This window comes from Plectropomus leopardus, chromosome 10 (genome assembly GCF_026936395.1).
Source record: "Plectropomus leopardus strain MGB_pleo_1.0 chromosome 10, ASM2693639v1, whole genome shotgun sequence".
NCBI lineage: Eukaryota > Metazoa > Chordata > Actinopteri > Perciformes > Serranidae > Plectropomus > Plectropomus leopardus.
The window spans coordinates 36,515,239-36,538,586 of NC_142185.1; the positions used below are offsets into that span (position 1 = coordinate 36,515,239).

The 23,348-nt window shown below is 39.2% G+C and overlaps 1 protein-coding gene and 1 long non-coding RNA gene across 2 annotated transcripts in view; one reads left to right on the forward strand and one right to left on the reverse strand.

The window, feature by feature from the left end:
* Positions 1–23,348, reverse strand: part of LOC148188606 (uncharacterized) — a 39,518-nt gene that overhangs the window by 12,457 nt on the left and 3,713 nt on the right. The window lies entirely within an intron of this gene.
* sucla2 (succinate-CoA ligase ADP-forming subunit beta) lies at positions 1,064–22,676 on the forward strand. Its single transcript, XM_042494613.2, has 11 exons — positions 1,064–1,207; positions 4,068–4,251; positions 6,412–6,511; positions 7,454–7,616; positions 10,804–10,932; positions 15,392–15,530; positions 15,785–15,946; positions 16,985–17,127; positions 17,220–17,340; positions 19,431–19,519; positions 20,366–22,676. The coding sequence occupies exons 1-11, from the start codon at positions 1,091–1,093 to the stop codon at positions 20,438–20,440; spliced, it is 1,422 nt and encodes a 473-aa protein (XP_042350547.1). The 5' UTR covers positions 1,064–1,090; the 3' UTR covers positions 20,441–22,676.

Genomic DNA, 23,348 nt, shown 5'->3' on the forward strand with positions numbered 1-23,348 from the left:
ATAGTAAGAACTGACTGTTATTTTTGATAAACATTTAAGTCGTTTTCTATGTTATTTTGAATAATTTTGAGTTTTTTGTTTTTTTTCTGGATTTGGTATTTTTACTCTAAATACTTTACATGTTCTTGATTATACTTATTTACTTAAGTGCCATTTTGAATCCAGGACTTTTACTTGTAACAGAGTATTTTTACAGTGTGGTAGTAGTACTTTTACTTGTGATAGTACAGATTTAGGTGAAAGGCCACAACGAGGCTATATTTACATGGAGCCAAGGCCATGACGCTGCTGCCTTCAGGTACTCCGTGTAAATCCCAGCATCACAGATTGTCATGACCCTTTAATCGGTAATGTGGTTAAAAAGAGAGAGCAGCTTTTTAAAGACTGTTTTTATGATTAACTTCTAAAATCCTGCAGCAGAACTAGTTTGCTAAATTTCAGTGATGTTAAGAAACACAAAGACACTTAAATTAGGCACATAGCAGATAATTAAAGTAATTTTGTTTTAAACAACAGTAATGTGGTAACATTTGTGTCTCCTCTTCATGTTCCCGAGCAAATCGGTTTGATTTCTTTTTAAAATGTGGGAAGAGGGCAATAAGCGACTTATCTGAAGAAATTATTCAAGAATTGGGTCAAATAAGTAAAAAGTTACAAAAAACCCTGAAAATTAACACTAAAAAGCAAAAAAAAAATTAAAAAAGAAAATTGCTTGGGAAAAGTGCTAAAATCGAAGAAGAAAATATTTTGTTAAGTAGTTTGAATCCAATAATTTAATTTAATAATCATAGATACAGTTTATGGACATTTTTTTCCGTATTTTTTGGTTGGGGGGTCTTTTCAGGTTGTTTACTCGTCACCTTTTACCAATTTCTTGCAGCTTGCCTGCGTTTTTGAAGGGAATCAAACATTTTTGCTCAGAGTTTAGTGTTTAAATACTTGTACGGGCTTCTGGAGGCAGCACAAGAAAAACTAAAGTTTTCAAAGGGTTAATTTGACATTTTAACGCATTTATTTTTTGATGATTGTATATTTTCCGACAGCGTTTGAAGGCAGCACGGAGGGAAGGAGTCTTTGCGGTTCATCGCGCATGCGCATTAGACACTCCGCTCTAGAGGCAGACATGGCGACGTCCCTGATCTGCGGCCGTCTGACGGCTAGCCTGAGAAATTCAGGGGCCAGAAACACCATCAGCTCCGCTTCCAAGGTGAGTCCGTGTCCGTGTTGAAGCGAAGGTCCCCGGCTACCGGAGCAGGTCTGTGTGACAGCGGGGCACCCTCCGTACAGACCGGAATCCCCCAAAATCCGGCGGGGTCAAATCTGACATTAGCACGGCGCCGTGTTGTTTTGGCTAATGCTAACTAGCTCGCAGCTAGCGTCAGCGCGGCTGTCAGAGCGCAGTGAGACAGCAAAAAACTCCGAAAACACGCACATTACTCTGATTTTATTTATTAATCCATGTTTGTCTCGGTCTGTCACTTCTGAGTGAAGTTTTAAACTGAGTTTATGGACGTGAATGAGCGCGAAGAGCAGAGGGAGCTGCAGCCCGGTGACCTCCACCCTCAGCGGGGGAGAAGCTGCGGAGCGCTGCGCCGCCGCCGCATCTGTCCCCATCTGTCCCTCAGCTGTCCCCACCTGTCCACGGTCTGTCCATAATCTGTCCCCATCTGTCCCCATCTGTCCCTTAGCTGTCCCTCACCTATCTCTCAGCTGCCCATGATGTGTACATGAACGGTCCCTAATTTGTCCCTCATCTGTCCATAATCTGTCCACGTTCTGTCCCTAATCTGTCGCTCATCTGACCATCATCTGTCTTTGATCTGTCCCTAATCTGTTCTTCATCTGTCCAAGATCAGTAACTCATCTGTCCTTGATCTTGCCAGGATCTGTCCCTAATCTGTCCCTCATCTGTCCATGATCTGTAACTCATCTGTCCACAATCTCCTTATGATCTGTCCCTGGTCTGTCCACGATCTGTCCCTGGTCTGTCCACGATCTGTCCTGATCTGTCTATGATCTGTCCCTCATCTGTCCACGATCTGTTCCTAACCTGTCCATGATCTGTCCACAATCCGTCCCTCATCTGTCCACAATCCGTCCTTAATCTGTCCATGATCTGTCCCTTAACCGTCCATGATCTATCCACAAATTGTCCATGATCTGTTAAAGTCTTGTGAAAGTGTGTTGATTCAGGTTTCAAAGCCTTTAACTTGCAGTGTAGTATTTTCAGTGTTAGTACTTCAGTAGAGGATCTGAATACTTCTTGTACTTGTGTCCTTATTAAGTCTAAGTATTACTGAGTGAGTCACATTGAGTAGAAACTGATAAATATGTTTCTGTTGCTCTATTGTTGTTGCTCGTTGCTGATTTGGGGCTGAGAGTGGAGCTCGTGGTTGTGTGAATATTTCTGTAGAGTACACGCAGAAAGTATTTTATATATATATATATGTAAAACACAGCCTCAGGTCTGTTCCTCCCAGGATTCAGTCCCGTCTCTGCAGGCGCGTCCTTTCACCGTTCGCCGTTCGTCACCTTTATATAGAGACAGGTGTGTTCCTTTAATAAGTCACGTCCAATCATTTCAATTGATTCAAGAAAAATGGCAGAATGTGATATTTCAGCGTTTTCTTCGGACCGTAAATCACAGAGGTGGAGGCCGAGACCCACTCGGCAGGAAATGTCCCACAGATTGCAAGAAATTAGTAAAAGGTGACAAGAAATTGTCTAAAAAATAGTTTTAAAAAAAGAGGGGAGGACCTTTAGAAAATAATTCCCCCCAAAATAGGGAGACGTTTCCAGAAAACTGTAATTATAATTATTATAATTTTATATTTAAAATGTTTTATAGAAAAAAAAAAATCTGTTGTTTTTATATTTTGTATTTTTGGGTAACTTTTTCCTTGTTTTTTTTTTTTTGCAAGTTTTTGGACTATGTCTTGATAAAGTGCTTGTTGCCTTCAGCCCATGTTTTTTAAAGAAATCAAATCAGTTTGCTCAAGTTTTCAAGGGTTAAACTGCAACATGAGGTCTGAATACTTTCTGAATGCACGACATAGTAAATATCTTTAATTAGGATTATTAGATCTTCAGTTAGTGTTTTGCTTTACTGTGATGCAGTGACACATATTTTTGAGATCGTTTTTCTTTGTTTGAAAAATCAATTTTCAGTCAGTACACCAAACAATGATTTGACAGTAAGCCACAGATCTGAGATATGTCTTTTTCTTTTGGCAAATCTGGCACTTTATTCTTGTTTTTTTTGTGCTGACTGCTTGTGTGTGACGTTAGATGATCAGTTCAGTCGGGACAGAAAGTCTGAGCAGCTGGAGCTTTAAACAGGAGTCAGACGTGTCTTCATGAATCTGACACCGTGTTGGAATATCTGCCCTTTTTCTCACTGTTCTCGCCCGTTTTTATCAGAGTGAGAGGTGTCGCTGCAGCCAATCAGGAGTTTGTCATGTAAACACTGAAGCAGCAGACAGTTTCTGCAGACCAGGTCAGCGCTGACGGACGTCTGTGCTTTTCCCACATCGTCATATTTTCCTCCAGCTGACTCACTTTGAGTTGAGAAACAATTAAACACACGATCTCGCTTTCATTTCCTTCATCCAGTTTCCACAGTTGCTTTTGTTTCCCTGCTGACTGCAAACACTTCTCCTCTGTCATCAGACAGAAACTCAGAGAGTGTGTGTGTGTGTGTGTGTGTGTGTGTGTGTGTGTGTGTGCGGAGGATCTCCACCTGTTCCTCTCTGGGTTTTTTCCTGAATTCAGATTCTGGATATAGATTTTCAATAACAGTTTATCTACTGTCTATTTGGCATTTAAAAATGAAAATGAAAAAAGTTTTTTAAAGAAAAAAAACATTTTCTGTCATGTTGAAGCTGCATTTCCAGAACCGAAATCCTAAAGTTTACATATTAAGAGAAAATAAGTAATGATGGGAAACAATATTAAAAAAATCAAACCGGAATAACTCAGCGGGTTTCGTTACACATCGGTTTGGTGCTTTTCTGTGACGGAGCGTTTGAAGTGCCTGACCTCCTCTGTTGCTCCTGGTGTCGGTGCAGGTTCTGGCCGGTTCTTCAGGTCTGTTCGGAGGTCACGTGTCCGGTCTGCAGCAGCAGCAGCAGAGGAACCTCTCTCTACACGAGTACATGAGCATCGGGCTGCTGAAAGAGGCCGGCATCTCTGTGCCCGCCGGCATGGTGGCCAGCTCCTCGGAGGAGGCGTACTCTGTGGCCAAGCAGATCGGTAAGACACAGCGCGCCCGGAGGACGTGCCAAAAATATCAGTATCCAACACAGTCATATGTTTAGATGGTAGTTTCACAAATGTTGATTTAAAAACAGTGAGTCAGTGATCGAGGATTAATTAAACCAGATAAAACCGGACATTTGGTGCTCTCTTTTGGTACATGCAGGGTTTGTATGGTCATGAAAAACCTGGAAAAGTCATAGAATTTGCAAATAGGTATTTCCAACCCTTGAAAAGTTTGGGAAAACATGTGAACACTGAAAATTTTACAAAAATGATGGAATTTTGTTTTACAAACCCGTATATGAACACGATTAGAAACATGCATGGGCTGGAAGGTGTATTTTAAAGAAAAAATATTTAAATTTTAAATTAAAACAAATAATAATGTTTTTTTCTTCTCAAATTCTCAAAAAAAAACCCAAATATGTTTTCTTTAAAAATACCCAAAAAAATTACATCAAAAACAGAGAATTTCTTTACTGCCAAAATCTTTAGAAAAAAGAGGCCAGAAAGAAAACATTCCTTATAAACCTGCATGTTTTCTTGAAAAAAATTGGCATCAAAATAAATAGAAAATACAGCCATTCAGAGTTGTATGCCCCTCCCCTAAGCCAAAATAAAAAACATAAGCCCCTCCCTCGTACTTCAACAGTTATTTGACATTTCTCCCCCTTTTTTCACCATTCCCTCCCTTCTTATAAATAATCAATAGTCCCTCAATTATATTTAAATATTCAGTTCTAATCCTCTTCTGAATTCATCATTTTTTTAAAATACTATTTTAAAATAGTTATCATAAAGTAGCGAAAAGAACCAAAAAGGAATATCGATGGTCGTTTCAGAGAATTCATGGTCTTTAAATTTTGCCTCAAAGTTCAGGAATAACGCGTGGGTATAAATGTGTGTGAACCGCGTTCGTGACTTTTACAAACACATTTCAGGAGCCACAGCGCGAGTCTAAAGGCTGGACGCGCGGCCCTCGCTCTCGCCGACGGAGCCACGGCGGGCCTTTTCTGACATCTCATGACCTTTGTGTGTGAGCTCGTTTGAAACAGCTGCTGAGTGTGAGGACGGACACACACACTCAGTCTAAACATAGCCTCTCTCTGCCGCAGCGCTGTCAGCCGACACTTGACTTACATCATTTCGGGATAGTAAAGAGGTTACATTAATAACTCCTCTCGGCTTTATGGAGCGTTGTGACTTCCAGCTCTTTGTTTACCCGTCCATCCGCAGCTTTACTGGTCTGGTTCCAGTGTGTCCCCTGGTGACCCGGGGGCCTTACTCAAGCCCTTAATCTACCGCCCACCGCCTCACCAAATTCTGTCCTAAAATGTAATACTTCAAAGTTTGTCTAAATATTTATGAGTTACTTTTCCAAATATTAATCACCCTAGTAGATAAGAAAATGTGTCATTTTAAAGCTTGTTCTTCTGTTTCTCCCATTATTTCTTTCTTCTAACACGTTGGTGGGAAACACCAGGAGCAAATACCCGCAGCTGAGTTTATATGAAGCCTTTTTTAACCCGAGCAAATTGGCTTGATTTCTTTCAAAAACACGGGAAAAGGGCGACAAGAAATTTCTCAAGAAATGGCCCAAAAATGAGCAAGATATTAGTAAAAAGAGAATGGCCTAAAGAATAAGTGAAAAAAAGAAACAAAAAACAAAAACATACCTCAAGAAAGTGCTAAAAATGTTTCTTTTTACTTATTTTTTTGCAGTTTGCGGGACATTTCGTGCCATGTTGTTGCCATTATGTTTAAGAATTTAAGAAATCAAACCAGTTTTCTCAGGTTTCAAAGATTTAAATGCTGGATAAAAGGCCTCTGAATGCAGTTTTCCTTGAGCCCAAGGTGACATCTTTAGATTATTTTGTCTAAACATCACTCCAAAACCCAAATACGGCGAGTTTACAGAGCTGTGAAGCAGAGAACAGTCCTCACATTTGAAGCGTTTGACGTTAATCGTCAGTATTAACGACTTAATCACAACCGTTAATTCTGTCAGTTTATTTTCTGTCAGTTTATTTTCTGTCGCCTGCTTTTGTTGCAGTAAAAGTTGTTTTTCAGTGACGTTAGGCGGCATTTTTGGGCTCAGAAGTCTGTCATTATCACAGTTAATATGTTTCATTGATGGACTGATGTGTGTTTTAGGTTCAAAGGACCTGGTGGTGAAAGCTCAGGTTCTGGCTGGAGGCAGAGGAAAGGGGACGTTCGAGGGCGGCCTGAAGGGAGGAGTGAGGATCGTCTACTCGTGAGTGACCAAACTTCTGTCATCAAACACAAATCTGATGCAAACAAACAGAAATGATCCAGAAACTAAAGCTGCTGCTTCGACCTCCTGCAGCCTGTCCAGTTTTTGTTTGTTCGGTTTAATAAGCTTCAGCTCGCTGCTGGTCATCTTAAATTTGTATGAGAGCGTTTCCTTATTCATGCGGCACACAATAACCTCTGTCTTCAGATCAGATCAGTTAGAAAAAACCTTCCCAAAATAAACCACTTTTTTATGATTAAAACAGGACGACACATCAGGACTTTTGCTTTTGTGAATTATCATCCAAAAAAATCCATATTCAGGGTGGATTTTTTTCTGGAAAAAGTCAAGGAATTTGCAAATAGCAATTTCTAGGCCTGAAAGGGGTTTTGGAAAAAAAAAATACCTTAAGTTTTGGAAAACTCATGAAATTTTGTTTCACAAACCCGTTTAATAACACATGATGTGTTCAAAGACTGTCAGAAATGTGAAAATCCAATGATAATTGCTGTTTTTACAGTTTCGGGCTCTGATAAATCGTGAAATCTAAAAAACATTTAAATAAAAATAAAATCACCAAAACTATTTCTTGTAAAATTGCCCAAAAAATGTAAAGGAAAAAATAGAATAGAAAATTGAATAGAAAAAAAATGTTTTCTTAAAAAATTGGCACTGTGTTTTCATCAAAATTCACCCAAATAAAGGAATTTGTTTCCTTTAAAAATAGACGGAAAATTTAAAGAAAAAAAGGCAAAATGTTCAGTACAAAAATTAGGACTTTTTTTTTTAATTTTAAAAATGCCAAATGTTTTCTTAAAAGAAACCCACTCAGATGGCCACTCTGTGTGATATTCTTAGATTTTACATGTTAGACCTGATGAGGAGGCAGCACACAGGACGTCTCCTCTGACAGTCATCATTTCCTCCTCCTCTCCTCTCCAGGCCAGAGGAGGCCCGCGACATTTCATCCCAGATGATTGGTCGGAAGCTGTACACCAAGCAGACCGGGGAGGCGGGTCGTATCTGCAACCAGGTGTTCATCTGCGAGCGCAGGTACCCACGCAGAGAGTACTACTTCGCCATCACCATGGAGAGGTCATACCAGGTGAGGGAACACACACACATTTAGATCCTGATAAGTCGAGGCACAAGGTAGAGGGTCGATTTATTAGTCATTTTTCAGACAAAGTTTAAAAAATGAATCTGTGGAGTTGAAACATGAGTAGTTACCATGGAAATTCAATCCGGTTGCAAGGGTATGTTCTAAAGCTGAATTCAAACCTCTGTGTTAAAGGGAAAATCTACCAACTTATATGTGGATGTCCAATCGATGTTAATGGTAAATGGTAAAAATCAATCACGAAACTTTTCCTCGATTGGAATATATGAGACGTAGTTGATGAAATGTCTATAGAAGACATTATAGACATGTTTTGACAGACAACACACACAGCCAATGATAATAAGAATAGCGCAGCGGGAGCCAAATGCAGTGAAGGAATTTGACTGTCGAACAGCTGAGTGTTTGACAGCCGCAGCACTGAAACAGACACATCTGCAGAGGTGAAAGTGACTTCTTTAGACTCTACAGACGACTTTGAGTTAGTTTCAGCTTTAATCAGACTTTGGATGAATTATTTAGAAACTCCAGGAGGCATCACCCCGTATCTCATCCAGCCGCTCGCGCTGAGCTCTCATTATTATCACCAGGGGCAGATGTAATGTTTTGGGGGCCGGGGCCACAAGCACATGATTTTTCAGCCTTTCTCTAACTGTGAATGTCGGCAGGTTGTTGGCAGATACAGGAGAAGTAGGCCGACTCAAAAGTTTTTAATTCCTGAGTAAAATGATTAATAACACAGAAGTTTGACAGAAGTTGAAGTCAGAGTCCTGCAGTCAGGAGAGGTCTGTTGACCCTGGATTATTTGCTGCAGTATTTAAATTTGCAGATGTTGCTTTTCAGGCTGGTGTGTAAGTTGTGTTTCTGAAACGGTCCTACTGGGCACAAATGGCCTTACCCTGCAAAATGTTACCCAAATTAACAAGTGCTGACCTCAAAGACACACAAAGTGATCGCAAAGAGATGCAAAAGAAAATTCAAAGAGACTCAAAATAACTACAAAAAGGGGGAAATAAGTTAATAGAGACACTTTGTAGCTCACAGTCTCATAACCCTCTCATGAATACACATATTTAATGCTGTGGTGGTTTGAACTAGACTCCTGCTATATTAAAAATATCAGTCCAGTTTCGATGGAAGTGTTTGTTGCTGAAGCTGAAGTTTAAATTTTGTTTCCTGCTCAACCATCTAATGATGGACAAAATGTACAGAAGACAGAACAACCACAAAGACCTCAACAAGAATATGTTTCTCTTCCTCACTCTGTGATTTAATGAGTGAGAGATGAAAAAGTGCACCAGTAGATGGCAGCGCAGCACTGTAGGTAGTGACGATGGTCTTTCTTTTTCAGCTCAGACAGCAGTGGTCTCAGGTCACTGATTCATGAATGTTTAACCCTTTAAAACCTGAAGCATCATCACCTTTACTGTACCACTCTTGGATGCCTTTGACATGTAATTAAGCCTTTGAACCATGAGCAAGTTAGTGCACTTTCTTTGAAAAACAAATAAAAATGAAAAAAGGCAATGAGCAGCTTTGTAAGTAATAATCCACAAATTGCAAAACATTAGTAAATTTTGAAAAAAATGTTGTTTTTTTAAAGCTAGGGAAAAATGTTTAGGACAACAAGAAAAAGGGCAAGGGAAAAATTGTACTACAATGATCATGATTAGATATTTAAAATTAGGTAACAGAATTATTATAATTTTTAAGCACTTTTTTTCTAATTTTTCTTTGCCTTTTTTTCCTTTTTTCTCCCCATTAATATTAATAATTTATTTATTTATTTATTTTCCTGCTAATTTTTGTGCCATTTCTTCAGGGTCAGGGTCCTGCAGAAGCGTCCGCGTTTAGCTGAATACAGAATTTGATGTGATGGAAAAGCTTAAAAGTTAATTTCACTTGTTCCCCTTGTGAAAACCTGCATCTTCTTACTTCAGAAATCTGCATTTCACATCAGAATTGTGTTTCTGAGGATATTTGTAGCTATGGACTATTTTAAATAAGTCAGGGTCTTCCCATCTGACATCTTTCACGTGTTGATCTTCTTGTTACCAAATTTGTATTTTTACTGGATGTCTCTGAAAATTAAAATAAGTATGTCTGTATTCACAAAAATGCTAAATGTAAGACATAAGGCATGTGTCAGTCTTAATTTTAAGAGTAATTCATTTTAGCATTTTAGCACAAACAGATACAGAAACGCATTGAAAGATAAAAAGAAGGAAAGAATATTTGTAAAAAGAAAAAAGAATCAGCGGTACAGTTTAGTTTTAGTGTGAATACTTCCCCAGAAGTCTGTGGGGTTTTTTTGGCACAGAAGGACCCGGGTTAGTTTCCATGTTAACGTCACTTTGCAGACGTTAATACCGAGTAATGCAGTAAATTCATAATGAGGGATGATTATCATACATTAAACATGCAGCAGATAAAGAAGACACTCAGCAGAGATCTGCCTCCCTCGTCTTCACTCCCACAGCAGAGAAAAGACAAAAGAAACTCCTCTCAGGTGGAACAAAACCTTTTTATTCAAGCGTGTGACGTCAAGTGCCGCAGACATGAAGACGTGCGCTAACCTCTGGTTCGAACATGCAGCTGCGCTCCAGAGTCGGCGGTATACGTTATCTTCTACGTGCAGAAGAAGGAAAGTTTGTCATTCACCTTCAAAAAAGCAGATTTAGGGACAACAAATGTACAAAATCATCCTTTATCGTCTTGTTTATTGGAGGAGTTTCAAGTGAAGAATCTGAATCTGCAGAGTTGGAGAGCAGCTGGTGGAGAGTTTAGCTGCTAAAGAGACAGAGATTTCCTCACACCGGTCTAGAAAATACGAGTTTTTGTTGTTTTTTTTTAAATTTAAAGTTCTGGTAAAGTTAATATGTGTATTTGTATGTTAGTCACTGAAGATGTCATTTTAACTTACTTCATGTCCTTTTATAGACAAAGCAAGCGAGTAAGTTATTATTCATATTATATATATATATGTTAATTAGGCAGCCAAAAAATAAATTCAGCTTTATGAAAGAAGTACATTTTTCGGGGATCGACTCGTGTCATTAAATCTGCTTCTCGAGTATGTGGATGGCAGTGATTCTTCCTGACAGCCTGAAATCTGAAACTGGAGCCAAGATTTTTCTATCACAATCTCATCACTGCGTCTTGTGTCCCGCAGGGTCCCGTGTTGATTGGCAGCTCGCAGGGTGGCGTGAATATCGAAGATGTCGCCGCCGAAAATCCGGACGCCATTGTGAAGGAGCCCATCGACATTGTGGAGGGCATTAAGAAGGAGCAGGCTGTCAAGGTAGGATCAATATTAGATGGAACGAGTCACAAAACACGCTGGAGCCGCTCCAGCTGTGTGGTTTGGGCTGCAGGAGGAATCGAGCGGCGGGGAAACGATGCTGTGTGTGTTTGTGTTTGTGCTGCGCGCTCGCAGACAATGTCCCAAAATCACAAGAGGCTGCATGTTATTTCTCAGAGGAACGCTGTTTTCTTTACAAGAGCCAGCTCCAATTTCTGTCTCACAAATCAAGTCTCAGGCTGGAGAAAACCTTCATCTGTCCCACCTGTTGGTTTCCTTTAGAGCCAAACAGAAAATATTTGATACTCGACAACATTTTGCTTTGTTGCCTGATAATTCTGTGATTTTTGGAGACTGACAGTTGGTTATAATGAAGCTCCAGGACTTTATAGAAAACAGCCTGTATTTTCTGCTCCGCGTCCTGCTTTTTATTCTTTTTCAGTCTGACGGTTGTTATAAGAACACTCAGACGTTTAAAATCATCCGTAAATATAACGGTGAAAGATGGCGTGACTATTGTTATGTGTTTACAAAGATTTACAAAGATTACAGTTTGAACATTTGAGCTTTTCTCACACAGAACAAAAAAAAAACAAAACGCCAGTTTGGCACCAGCTGCTTTCTGAATAAAACCCAAACTGACGATCATGTGACGTACATGAGACGCAGCAAACATCACATTGATACATCACATCAATCTGTCTTCAAAGCTGCACTAATCAACATTTTTATTTTGGCAGAGCGTTGCCTGACTGTGATGTGACGCCTGCATCTGCAGCTCTGAGGAGCATTTCAGTCTCGTTTAGCACGTCGTTTTGGTTTTATTTCATATTTCTTGCTCCGGTTCATTTCAGCGCTCTGTCATCTGTGGAGAAAAGCTATAAAACAGGGTGTCTGCGGGTCCTTAAAACATCTTTAAATGTCACATGTCATTAAATAGTCTTAAATGTAATTTTTCTTTTATTCATCTCTTTTCTGTTTAAATGAGTCTAACTCCTCAGCGATTAAGTCCACATTTCTGATGTTAAAAATATTCGAACCTAACACTGAAACTGCCTTTTTTACTTTATACTTTTACTTTCCTGTTTGCAAAATGTAGAACTCACCACAAAAAACAAAATTTGTCCATCAAAACTACCTCTGCACAAGACTTCAACACTGACCTGCAAAGCTCGAGGAAGAAAAATAAGATTTGTATCATGATGCATGATAATATCGGCTCAGAATCGGCCAGTAATCACTTTAAAATGAAATGTTGGAATCTGCCAACATGCCGATTTCTGCCAATATGACAAATCAATATTTGTTTATTTATTTTATTCTATTTAATTTTTTTTATTCAAAGTGAACAAGTACAAAACATCAGGTAAATGATGTAAGAAAACAACATATCTCTGAGATTTACAGGTATGATACAAATATTTACAAATAATATAAGTGACAAAAAAAAACATGATAAAACAAATAAGTACATAAATGAAAGTACGCATAAAAATAGAGATAAAGTGATAAGGAGGTATATTCAGTCAGAGGATTCAGGGAAGAAAGTTGTGTAATTTTCTAAAAAAACATGATTCTATGGATATCGGTATCTCATACAGACCAAATGAGTTATTATGACCTTGAAAAGGTCTTAAAAATGTTAACTTTCTGATATTTTTATGATAATAAAATATGTTAATTCACTCTAAAAGGATTATTCTGAATATATGATGTAAATAATCCAACATTTTCACTGGGCGAAAAAAAAACTGACCTTTTATTAAACTGAACAAAATTTATCTTTCAAAAATCTTATAATGTTTTTTTCTGACATTGTATTGCAAAATTTCAAAATAACTGCTAAAATCTATTTTTTAGTAATTTCATTAATTACTTTTCTCAGTCGTCTTGATTGGAAGCAGTGAAATCTCACATGCACATTGAGAGACACAAACATGCCCAAAAAACTGTTCAGAAATGCCCCATATTTCCATATCTGTAAACAAAATACTTTTCTGATGATATAATGTGTTCATTCACTCTAAAAGGGGTTATTATTCTTTAATATTTGATAATGTTACAATTAACATTTGAACAAAATATAATTGTCCATATTCACTTTTGAGGCTTTGCAATTTAAGGTCATTTCTAAAGTTCACCAGTCATTCTTAAATAAATACATGAAAAAGTAACCCCCCCTCCCCAAAATGTGTTCCTTGAAGAAGTTTTCTTTGTGAACCAGTGACCTCAGTTTCACAGCATCGCGTTGGATCCTTTCTCGCTGTGCAGCGTGTCCTGACCTTTTACTGCCTCACAAACAATGTTTTTACAGTCCGGCAGGGTTTTCCTCTGTCTGGACATTATTTCTCTGAGCCGCAAAGTCACAGCAGGTCATGAAAATACACAAAAAAACACACACAATGCATGCATGGATGCAGCATTTGGAGAAACAGAAACAAGAAGTCATAAAGTATGAAATCAAAGCTGACGGGGAATTTGACATTTTCCATTTTGCTCAGTTTTCAAACATTTGTCCTTTTGATGCCTTTCAGTGTTGTTTGAGAAGCGAATTTTAAGGTTTATTTGGCTGATTTTTTTGGTTTATTGTCTTTTGTTATAGATAAACTCATTTCTCCACTTCTCACTTCTTCTTTTCTCGGTCAGTTTTCGCTCTCCTGTCCCCCGTCTTTGTCTGCTCTGTGTTTGAGTGTAGTTTGGCGTCAGATCTCTCCGGCGAGGCTTTGTGCTTCAGGCTCTGGATATTGAATATGCCCGTTGTCATAGTGAGAGCAGAGACTCGATATATTTGACAGAGAGAAGAGGTGCTGATTGCAGCGCTCTCCAAGAAGATGGAGGTCCATTGACGTTTTTTTCACTCCTTTGATTTATTTTTTGTCTCAGACAATCTGCAGGTTTTCTGTTTCCAGAGAAACAAGAAGTCTGAAAATAATGTCGCTTAAATCATTGATATGTCCTTAAATCATAGAAATATCCCAAAATCCTCAAAAGGTCCTAAAATTTTAGAAACATCCCAAAATATTAGAAATGTATTAAAATCCCCAAAATTGCCTGAAATTCTAGAAATGTCCTTAAATCCTCAAAATGTCCTAAAATCCTAGAAATATCTGAAAAAAACTCTTAAGACTCTAGAAACATCCTAAAATCCTCAAAATGTTTTGAAATCCTGGACACATCTAGAGGTCCTTAAAACATCCTAAAATTCTGGAAAGGTCCTAAATTCCTAGAAATGTCTTAAAATTTTAGAAATGTCCAAAAAATCCTTGAAATGTCCAAAAAATCCTTTAAAAGTCCTAAAATTCTAAAAACATTCTGAAATTTTAGAATTTGTTTTAAAATTTCAGAAATGTCCTAAAATCATAGAAATGTTTAAGTCCAAGAACCATCCGAAAATCCTACAAATTTCCTAAAACCGAGAAATGCCGTAAAATTCTAGGGACTTCCTAAAACCGTAGACACACGTATGTGGCTGCTGTGAGTGGCCCCTGGCCTGCTGTCCCGCTGCAGAAGCGGCCCCCGAGCAGAGACGGTCGAGTTTTCCTGCTGTGGAGTTTGAGCAGCAGGTTTGAATCTTCATCTTTTTATAAAATATCAGTATATGTAACCGACCATGAAGTTTTCAGACGTCAGAAATGACTAATCTCAGTTTTTGTCCTCGGTTTTCTAAACACAAAGGGAGCTGCAGCCTCGAGCAGCTGCAGCCTTGACCGACTCTTTTTCTTGTCTTCGTGGGAGTTACCCCGCACAAAAAAAGTTACACCTCCGTTTTGTATTAAATCTCAACAAAGAGGAGAGAGTGACACATGAAATCTGCAGAAATGACGGGTCTCTGCAGCTTCTGCGTGGCTGCGAGCCATCTGCTGTTCACTGTAATTAAATGTTTGATGAGATGACACGTTGAAGCGACGCTGCTCACTCCGCAGCTTCACTGCAGCTCAAACTAACTCAGGCTGCAACAGCTGCGTCTGCAGACAGGCTTCAGCCAAAAGTTAAAAAAAAGATTCGCCATAGTCTGTTTGGTTTTGGCCCAAACGAAGAAAAGATTTTCTGCTTATTATTGCTAAAAATTATCAAAAAAAAAATCACCAAAGACTTGGATCCTGATGGAGTCCTGGTTGCTACGTGACTCTCAACAGGTTCGTCTCAAAAACTGAGATGAAAAAATCTGTTTTTGGTGATTTTTTTTTTTGAATAACATGCCTTTTAAATACAAGTTTTCTTTAGAAATCACCCAAAAATAAATTTACGGGAAAAAAGTCTTTTTTTCTCTTTAATGATCACCAAAAATATTCAAAGAAAAAAATACTGCCAAATTAGGAAAAAATTAATAATAAATGAATTTAAAAAAACAGCACTACATTTTATGTTAAGCTAAGCAGCTGCATGTTTGGAAAATGTTAACAAGCTGCTCAGTCGTGTTAATAACAACAATAAAATGTTTGTATTTTTGTCGCTGCAGGTCGCTCAGAAGATGGGCTTCCCGGCGGCGCTGGTGGACGAGGCGGCGGAGAACATGATCAAACTGTACAACCTGTTCATCAAGTACGACGCCTCCATGGTGGAGATCAACCCCATGGTGGAGGACTCCTCTGGCATCGGTACACACACACACACACACACACACACACACACACACACACACACACACACACACACACACACACACACACACACACACACACACAGAGTTTAAAATAAATCTGAAAACATCATCAGTTATTTTTCATGATAAAATGAGTAAATCTTTTAAATTTCAATGTTTTTTCTGGTGTTAAAGGTGACGCTGAAATCTGTCACTGCTGCACGAAACACACTGAGGTTATTTTTCTGTTTCCTGTGTGTTTGTCTCCAGTGATGTGCATGGACGCCAAGATCAACTTTGACTCCAACGCAGAGTACCGCCAGAAGATGGTGTTCGACATGCAGGACTGGACCCAGGAGGACCCGCGGGACCGGCAGGCCGCCAAGGCCGACCTCAACTACATCGGCCTGGACGGAACCATCGGCTGTCTGGGTCAGTGCACGCCAAACGTCACACAGGCTACACTTCTGCTTTTTTATTTTTGTTGATTTATTTACTTATTTTTATTTTGTTTTTTTCAAATTTTATTTATGTCTTTTCAGTACACAAACGTTCAAGCACACACACACACCAACCTTCCCGGGCACCCAAAGAGTAAATAAATTGGGGAAAAAGTGAATATAAAAATGTTTAAATTAAATAAATAAATGTATTAAAAGTAAGTAAATACATCTTTTTGTTAATATGTGTTGAGCAAGAAGTTTGTAAAAAGTACCAAAACACTGCCCCATTAATTTGAATTAATTAAAAGATGGTTAAAAACCGACAAAGGAAATAACCTGTGTAAAGTGCTTAGAAAATTATAATTAATTTGTAACATAATTTGAAATATGTAATCACGATTATATAAATTTATTTTTTGTCTTTTATTTTATGTAATTTTCTAAATCTACAATTTTTTTGTAATTAGTGGAACAGTTTTTATTAAGTTGCGTATTACCTTTTTTCCCATGTTTTTGAAAGAAATTGACTCAGAGTTCAAAGGTTTAAATGAAAAGTTACGTTGCTCGTGGTTTCAAAGGGTTAAAGTCTTTGATAGGTCGGAGGTTAATGTCGTCCGTTTTAAATTCTCATCTGGACAGCGAGCGTCTCACAGTGCATTCAGTGTGATTGTCAAAAAAAACAAGAATCGCGTGAGAGAATCGTGATCTCAATTTTTCGGGAGAGAAATCATGATTTACTGTTTTTTTAGTGAGAATCGTGCAGCACAAACCCTGAAATCGAGGATCTGCGTGGAGACTTAAAATACACCAACTTCATAGTTTTGAGTTCTTCTTTTCTCCGGCTGAATGTGTTATTTCAAAAGTGTCACATAAACATGGAAATAATCTGCACAGAATAATTCGAAATAAGAAAGAAAGATATTCATATTTCTGGGATTTAGTCAAACAATCTTTAGTTTTCAACATATTTGACTTCCTCTTTTCATGTTTTGTGTTCTGTGATGATGATGGTCGCTGTCGTCTCCAGTAAACGGCGCCGGTTTGGCCATGGCCACCATGGACATCATCAAACTCCACGGCGGCACGCCGGCCAACTTCCTGGATGTGGGAGGAGGAGCCACGGCTCATCAGGTGACCGAGGCCTTCAAGCTCATCACCTCTGACAGGAAGGTAAGGACTCACCCGCCGGCCGCTCAGCGTTTCACGCGACAGAATTTATCCCCGCTCGGAGTCGGTTAACGCTGCTGTTTTTGGCGGCTCAGGTTCAGGCGATCCTGGTCAACATCTTCGGAGGCATCATGAGGTGTGACGTCATCGCTCAGGGCATCATCATGGCCGTGAGAGACCTGGACCTCAAGATCCCCATCGTAGTGCGGTTACAAGGTACAACATGCACACACACGCACACACGTTCAGGCCTTAGTTTAGGCCGGAGTTTATGTCCGGCGCTAAGTGCTTGTGTCACATGTTGCTGTCCAGCAGATGAAAATATCAACGGCCAAAATGTGCTCAGAAAAAAAATAATACTAGAAAGTTTAAAAGATAAATAAATTAAAAAATAAAAACATGGAAATTACCTGAAAAAGTGCTTTAAAACTCTAAAAATATAATTATGACAATATAAAGTAAAGATAAATAAATATATATATATATCCCCAGATTTACTTAAGATATTTTTTCAAATATACTAATTTCTTACTATTTGCAAAAAACTTATTGCCAAGTTGCTCACAACCTTTTTTGTCCATGTTTTCAAAAGAAAAGAAGCCAATTTGCTCCAATTATTTATTTTTTTTAGATATTTTTAAAGCTTTAAACAATAATAAAAAGTTACCACAAACTGTAGCAGCGAAGTCTTGAGTCCTCTGAGGTCACTTAAAATAATTTCCTAAATTCAGAGCATCTGTTCATGAAGCAATAAATACGGACTCACTAAGATCAGACTTTATATTAAATATTTGTGGAGCCGTTGTTCTGGACGGCAGCTTCACTCCGATTAACCCAAATGTTTCTCCTTCCATCAGATTAACACATCAGTCTATATGATTGGAGAACAGATTTAAACACACGGAAACTGCACGCGTGTCCTCAACTGGCCTGAGCCATCAGCCAAAACACACACACACACACACACACACACGTGCACGCACACACACACACACACACACACACACACACACACACACACACACACACACACACACACACACACACACACACACACACACACACACACACACACACACACCCCCCCACACACACACACACACACACACACACACACGCACACACGCACACGCTGGCACCTCCAGTCAGACGGGTTAACAGGCAGCAGCTGGACGCTCACAGGGACAACTTGTGTCTGTTTGATGCCTCCGAATTTGCGGCTCCCAGAAACACGCAGAGAGCCGTGACCTCAGCTGAACTCTGGATTCGGGTTTTATATTTTTTATTCGTATGCCGATCGATAACGTGGAGGGCGAGAGGTGATCAGACGGCTGTGAGTGTGTGTGAGACCTTCAGGTGACTGAGCGGGCTGAGTCTGCGGCTCACGTCTGCATTCACTCGTTCAGCAGAGAAACGTGCAGAGCGCAGATTTGGTGCACGCTGGTATTTGGAGCCTAAACAGATCTGACGGATCTCGGTCACCTCAGACCGACGCCGCTGAGGTTCTGCACGGCGACTACGTGAAGATTTAGACTCTGATGTGAACTGAAGTGTTTTACTTCAAGTCGTCCAGGTTTTCCTGGCCGATGTTTTCAGTGAAAGTCTGACACACGGTGCACGAACGCATGAACTCGGTCAGTTTTTTATCCACGTGGGAAAAATTAGAAGGGAAATTTTAAAAATCTCTGTTTAAAGGAAACATTTAATTTTCTGTGCTCAATATTTAGAGGCACAGAAAATGAAATTAACCCTTAAATGGTCTAAAGTCATGAATGACTAATGACACGATGCGAGCGTTTTACGTAACGACTTTACAAACAAAGTCAATGCAGAGACGTAACTTCACATCAGGCGATGCGATGGACGTTTTTTCACGCCCTAACAACTTTTTTCCGTAGATGAAATGACGAACACATTCAGCGCTCTTATTCTTCATCATTTATTGCAGTGAAAATGACTCCGAACTGCATTTTCTGAGGGAAACACATTGTTGGGATGGACTGTTCTGAGTAAAAATATATCCCAAAAAATAAAAGAAATCTCTCAGCAGGCCAGAAGATCCAAACCTGCAGTGGAGCTCCAAAAAAGCAACATTTAACCTGACGGAAAAATATATTTATAGAACCAGTGCAGCATGTTCCTCAAATTACAGTTTAACACATCATTTGTTTTTTGGACAGCTCACCTTGTTTTGTCAATGTCAAAAAAACATTTTTCTCTGTTCTTCGTCGATGTTTCACTGTTTTCAAAAACTCACAACTGATCAAAAGTCGATTTTTTTCATTTTTTTTTGTTTTGTTTTAAAGGGACGAGAGTGGACGACGCCAAAGCTCTGATCGCTGCCAGTCCGCTGAAAATCCTGGCCTGTGACGACCTGGACGAGGCCGCCAAAATGGTACACACACACACACACACACACACTGTAACACACACACTTTAACACACACACACACACACACACACACACACACACACGTGCAGCTGGGAGGAAGACGGACAAACACGCAGCTGTCTGTTGAGCCTCCAGGTGAGTGTTGATGTGTGAGGACAAACGTCTCTTTGTGTTTAAAACACGTTCTGACAGCAGAAGACAGGAAGCTGCAACCTGCGAAAATCTGTCAGAGCTTCACGACAACTTACAGAGGAGACGTTACGGACGGACCCGAGAAGAAGCAAAAACTGAAACACAAAAAACAGAAAATGAAATGAAGAAAAGAAAGTGTGTGTGTGTGTGTGTGTGTGTGTGTGTGTGTGTGTGTGTGTGTGTGTGTGTGTGTGTGTGTGTGTGTGTGCGTGCGTGCGTGCGTGCGTGCGTGCGTGCGTGCGTGCGTGCGTGCGTGCGTGCGTGTGTTTTTCTGTATCATTTTAATTTTAATTTGCTTGTACGTTTCAGAGTAATTTCTTCTTTTGTTGCTTCAGGATTCAAAGGGTTAAATTGTGAGGACCTGCAGTCACTTAAAGGGTGGATTTCACTTAATTTGACTCTGTCTCTCTGTCTGTCTGTCTCTCTGTCTGTCTCTCTGTCTGTGTCTCTGTCTGTCTCTCTGTCTGTCTGTCTCTCTGTCTCTGTCTCTGTCTCTGTCTCTGTCTATCTGTCTCTGTCTGTCTGTCTCTCTGTCGGTCTGTCTGTCTGGGTCTCTGTCTGTCTGTCTGTGTCTCTGTCTCTCTGTCTGTCTGTCTGTGTCTCTGTCTGTCTGTGTCTGTCTGTGTCTCTCTGTCTGTCTGTCTCTCTGTCTCTCAGGTTGTAAAGCTTTCTGAAATCGTCTCGCTGGCGAAGGAAGCTCAAGTGGACATCACCTTCCAGCTGCCCATCTAAAAATAAAAGAATAAGAGACCTCGACCCTTGACCTCCGTGACCTCCTCACCCCCAAACACTTCCACGGATGCCGACCACTCCACCCCCCACCCCCCCAGACGGACATCAAGACGGACCTCGGAGACGTTTAGTTTTCTCTCTCTCTCCTCTGTGGCATGATGGCATGACTGTGCAGGCGTCCAACAGGGACAGGCGTCCAACAGGGACAGGCGTCCAACAGGGACAGGCGTCCAACAGGTAGACCACCCGAGTCCTTTTTAGTGTCACTCAACAAACTTGAGCTGCACTTAAATCGATACGCACATTTTTAACTCTTTCTCTGTTGACGTACTTGATGGGAGACGCCCCCTCGCCCTGTTTGGAAAAACAAAAATCTGCTTCCACTCTCGTTATTTAATGTTTGCGGCGGTAAACTGATTCTTCGTGAGTAGGCGGCCACGCTGGCTGCTGATGGTGCTGTTACATCGAGCGAGAGAGGATTGTAATCCCGTTACTTTCATAAAAACACACACTTCAGTTTTGCACGAATGTCTCCTCGGCGTGTCGTCTCTGCGCGGGAATGTAACGGAATAATTTGTTCCCTCAAACACAGAAATCAGCAGAAACCAGAACGCAGCGAGCGCCGCCGTCAGCTGAGTTCTCCCAAACGCATTTTCTACCCGAAAAGACTCCAAGACAGCCGTTACGGTTCATTTAGGCTCACTGTGACGAAGTCTGCATTTAGCTCAAATGCAGCGTCTTAAAGGGACGGTTCAGATCTCTGAGCTCCATATTCAGTGTTTTACCGCAGAAGGTGGCGGGCCGGCGGGCTCGGAAGGCATGTTTTCTTTTTTGTTTTTTTTGTTGTTGCTTTGTTTTTTTATCTTTGTTGATTTTTCTTTCTTTCTCTATTTTTTGGCATTCTTTTTTTCTTTTAATGTTTCTGGTGATTTTTATGGAAAATTTAAATTTTTTTTTATTTTATTTCTTTCCATTTTTTGGGCAATGGTAAAAAAATTATTTTTTTTGGCAATTTGGCAATTCTTTTCTTACTTTTTTTAAAAAAGAAAATTGGGTATTGAAGTGTTTCAATAAAAAAAAATATATATATTTTTTAAATTTTTTTTTTAAAGAAAACTGGTTTGGAATGCATGTTTTCTTCAAAAATCCCCTAAATTGCACCACTTATCATAGCCAGAAACTGTGAAAAAAAAGAAAGAAAATCAGCAAAAATAGTTAAAGAAAAGAAAATTACCAAATTTTTATCTTTAAATATCACTTACATATTTTGAAGGAAAAAAAAAGGGATTTTTTTCTTTAAAAATTGACCAAATTTTAAAGAAAAAAATCAACTGATTTTTAAAGAAAAAAAGTCAACAAACAAAAAAAATTCTTTAAAAATCACCAAAATAAAACAATCATAATTTTTTTCTCAAAAAGCAACAAATTTTCAAGAAAAAAAAAACAGCCCAAATGTTGATTTTTTTTGTTTTTTTAAAAACAGCTGTAAAAGAAAGACAAAATACAGCCATTTCAAGGTGAATTCCCTTCACCTAAAACCAAAATTAAAACCTTAAGTCCCATTACAATATAATTTAAAAAGCATGAAAACGAGCCGACGAGCAGCATCGGTGCTCGTGTCAGAGAATGTACGCTCTTTAAAGTTTGCCTCAGAGTCCTGGAAAAGTCCTGGAAAGTTATTGGTGGAAATGTGTGTGAGCCCTGGCTGTTTTTGGAAAGGTCAGTTCTGCTGCTAAACTGAAGCTAGTTTGAGCCTGATAATGTCGTCTTTGGCGGCTTCGTGTTCCTGTTGGAAGCAGCCGCTGCTGAAGTTTGAAAGAGCTCCTGCAGCACTTTTTGACCCCGTGAGAGTTTTGTGAAAGTTACAATGAACTGGACACGCTGGAGATTTGTGTATGTTTTTGGTCCCACTGTTTCCTCCTTTATTTTTAAGAAGTGCTGCAGAGCTGCACAGAGTCTCCTGCACGCTCAGTCCGCCATCATGCCACGCAGCAGCTTTCTTTTTGTTTGTGATGTCACATTTTAGGGCGGGCCTCGTCCTCTCAGCAGAACGGTAAAATGACTGTAGTTGTTTCCTCCTCACTCAGCGCTCCGAACACAAGCCGACATTGTGAGTTGTACTTCATTTATTATATCTTGTAAATAACAAACGGATGTTCTCTCGCTGTAAAATATTTATGCTCCTCGCAAGAAGAGTACGACAAAGATGACGAGAAATAAATACAGAGAACGCCAACGTTTCTGTGCTTTTTTCTTTTTTTTTTACTGTGTCCACCTGACAAGCACATCCTTTCGTTTTTCGTACATTAGCAGTTCTTGGCAAAGATGTTAACCCCTTTTGACGTTTTTTTAATTTTGCTGCATTACAACCTGTAATTTAAATCGATTTTTATTGGGATTTTTTGTAAAGGACCGAAGAAAAATAGTTGAATTAGTTTAAATGAAATCAAAAAAGAAACTTCTGAAAAATAAATCTGAAAAATAAGAATAATAAAAAATAAAAATGGGCAAATATACTCACACATAGTGCTACCAAACTCCTTCAAAAGTCACATTATTAGTCAAATGAAGTTCACCTGTGTGCAATGTTAGTGTTTGTGAGGGTGCAAATTCTAAAAACTGATGAAAAGTTGATATTTAGGATTAGGACTGATGTTGGTTGAAAAATAAACTCAATGAAAGTAGAAAATCATATTAAAGTATAATATGTTTTATAGCCTGATTTTGAAAAGCGTATTTTGTGTGCAGGGTGGTGTGAGTGTGAGCATTTGACACTGCACAAAAAATAATAATAAAAAAATCAAATGTAAATGTTGCTGATAATCACAGACACACTCCAGGCTGTGAAAATAATAAAAATAATAATCTAATGTATATAAATCAAAAAACATCATGGCATCATGAAAAA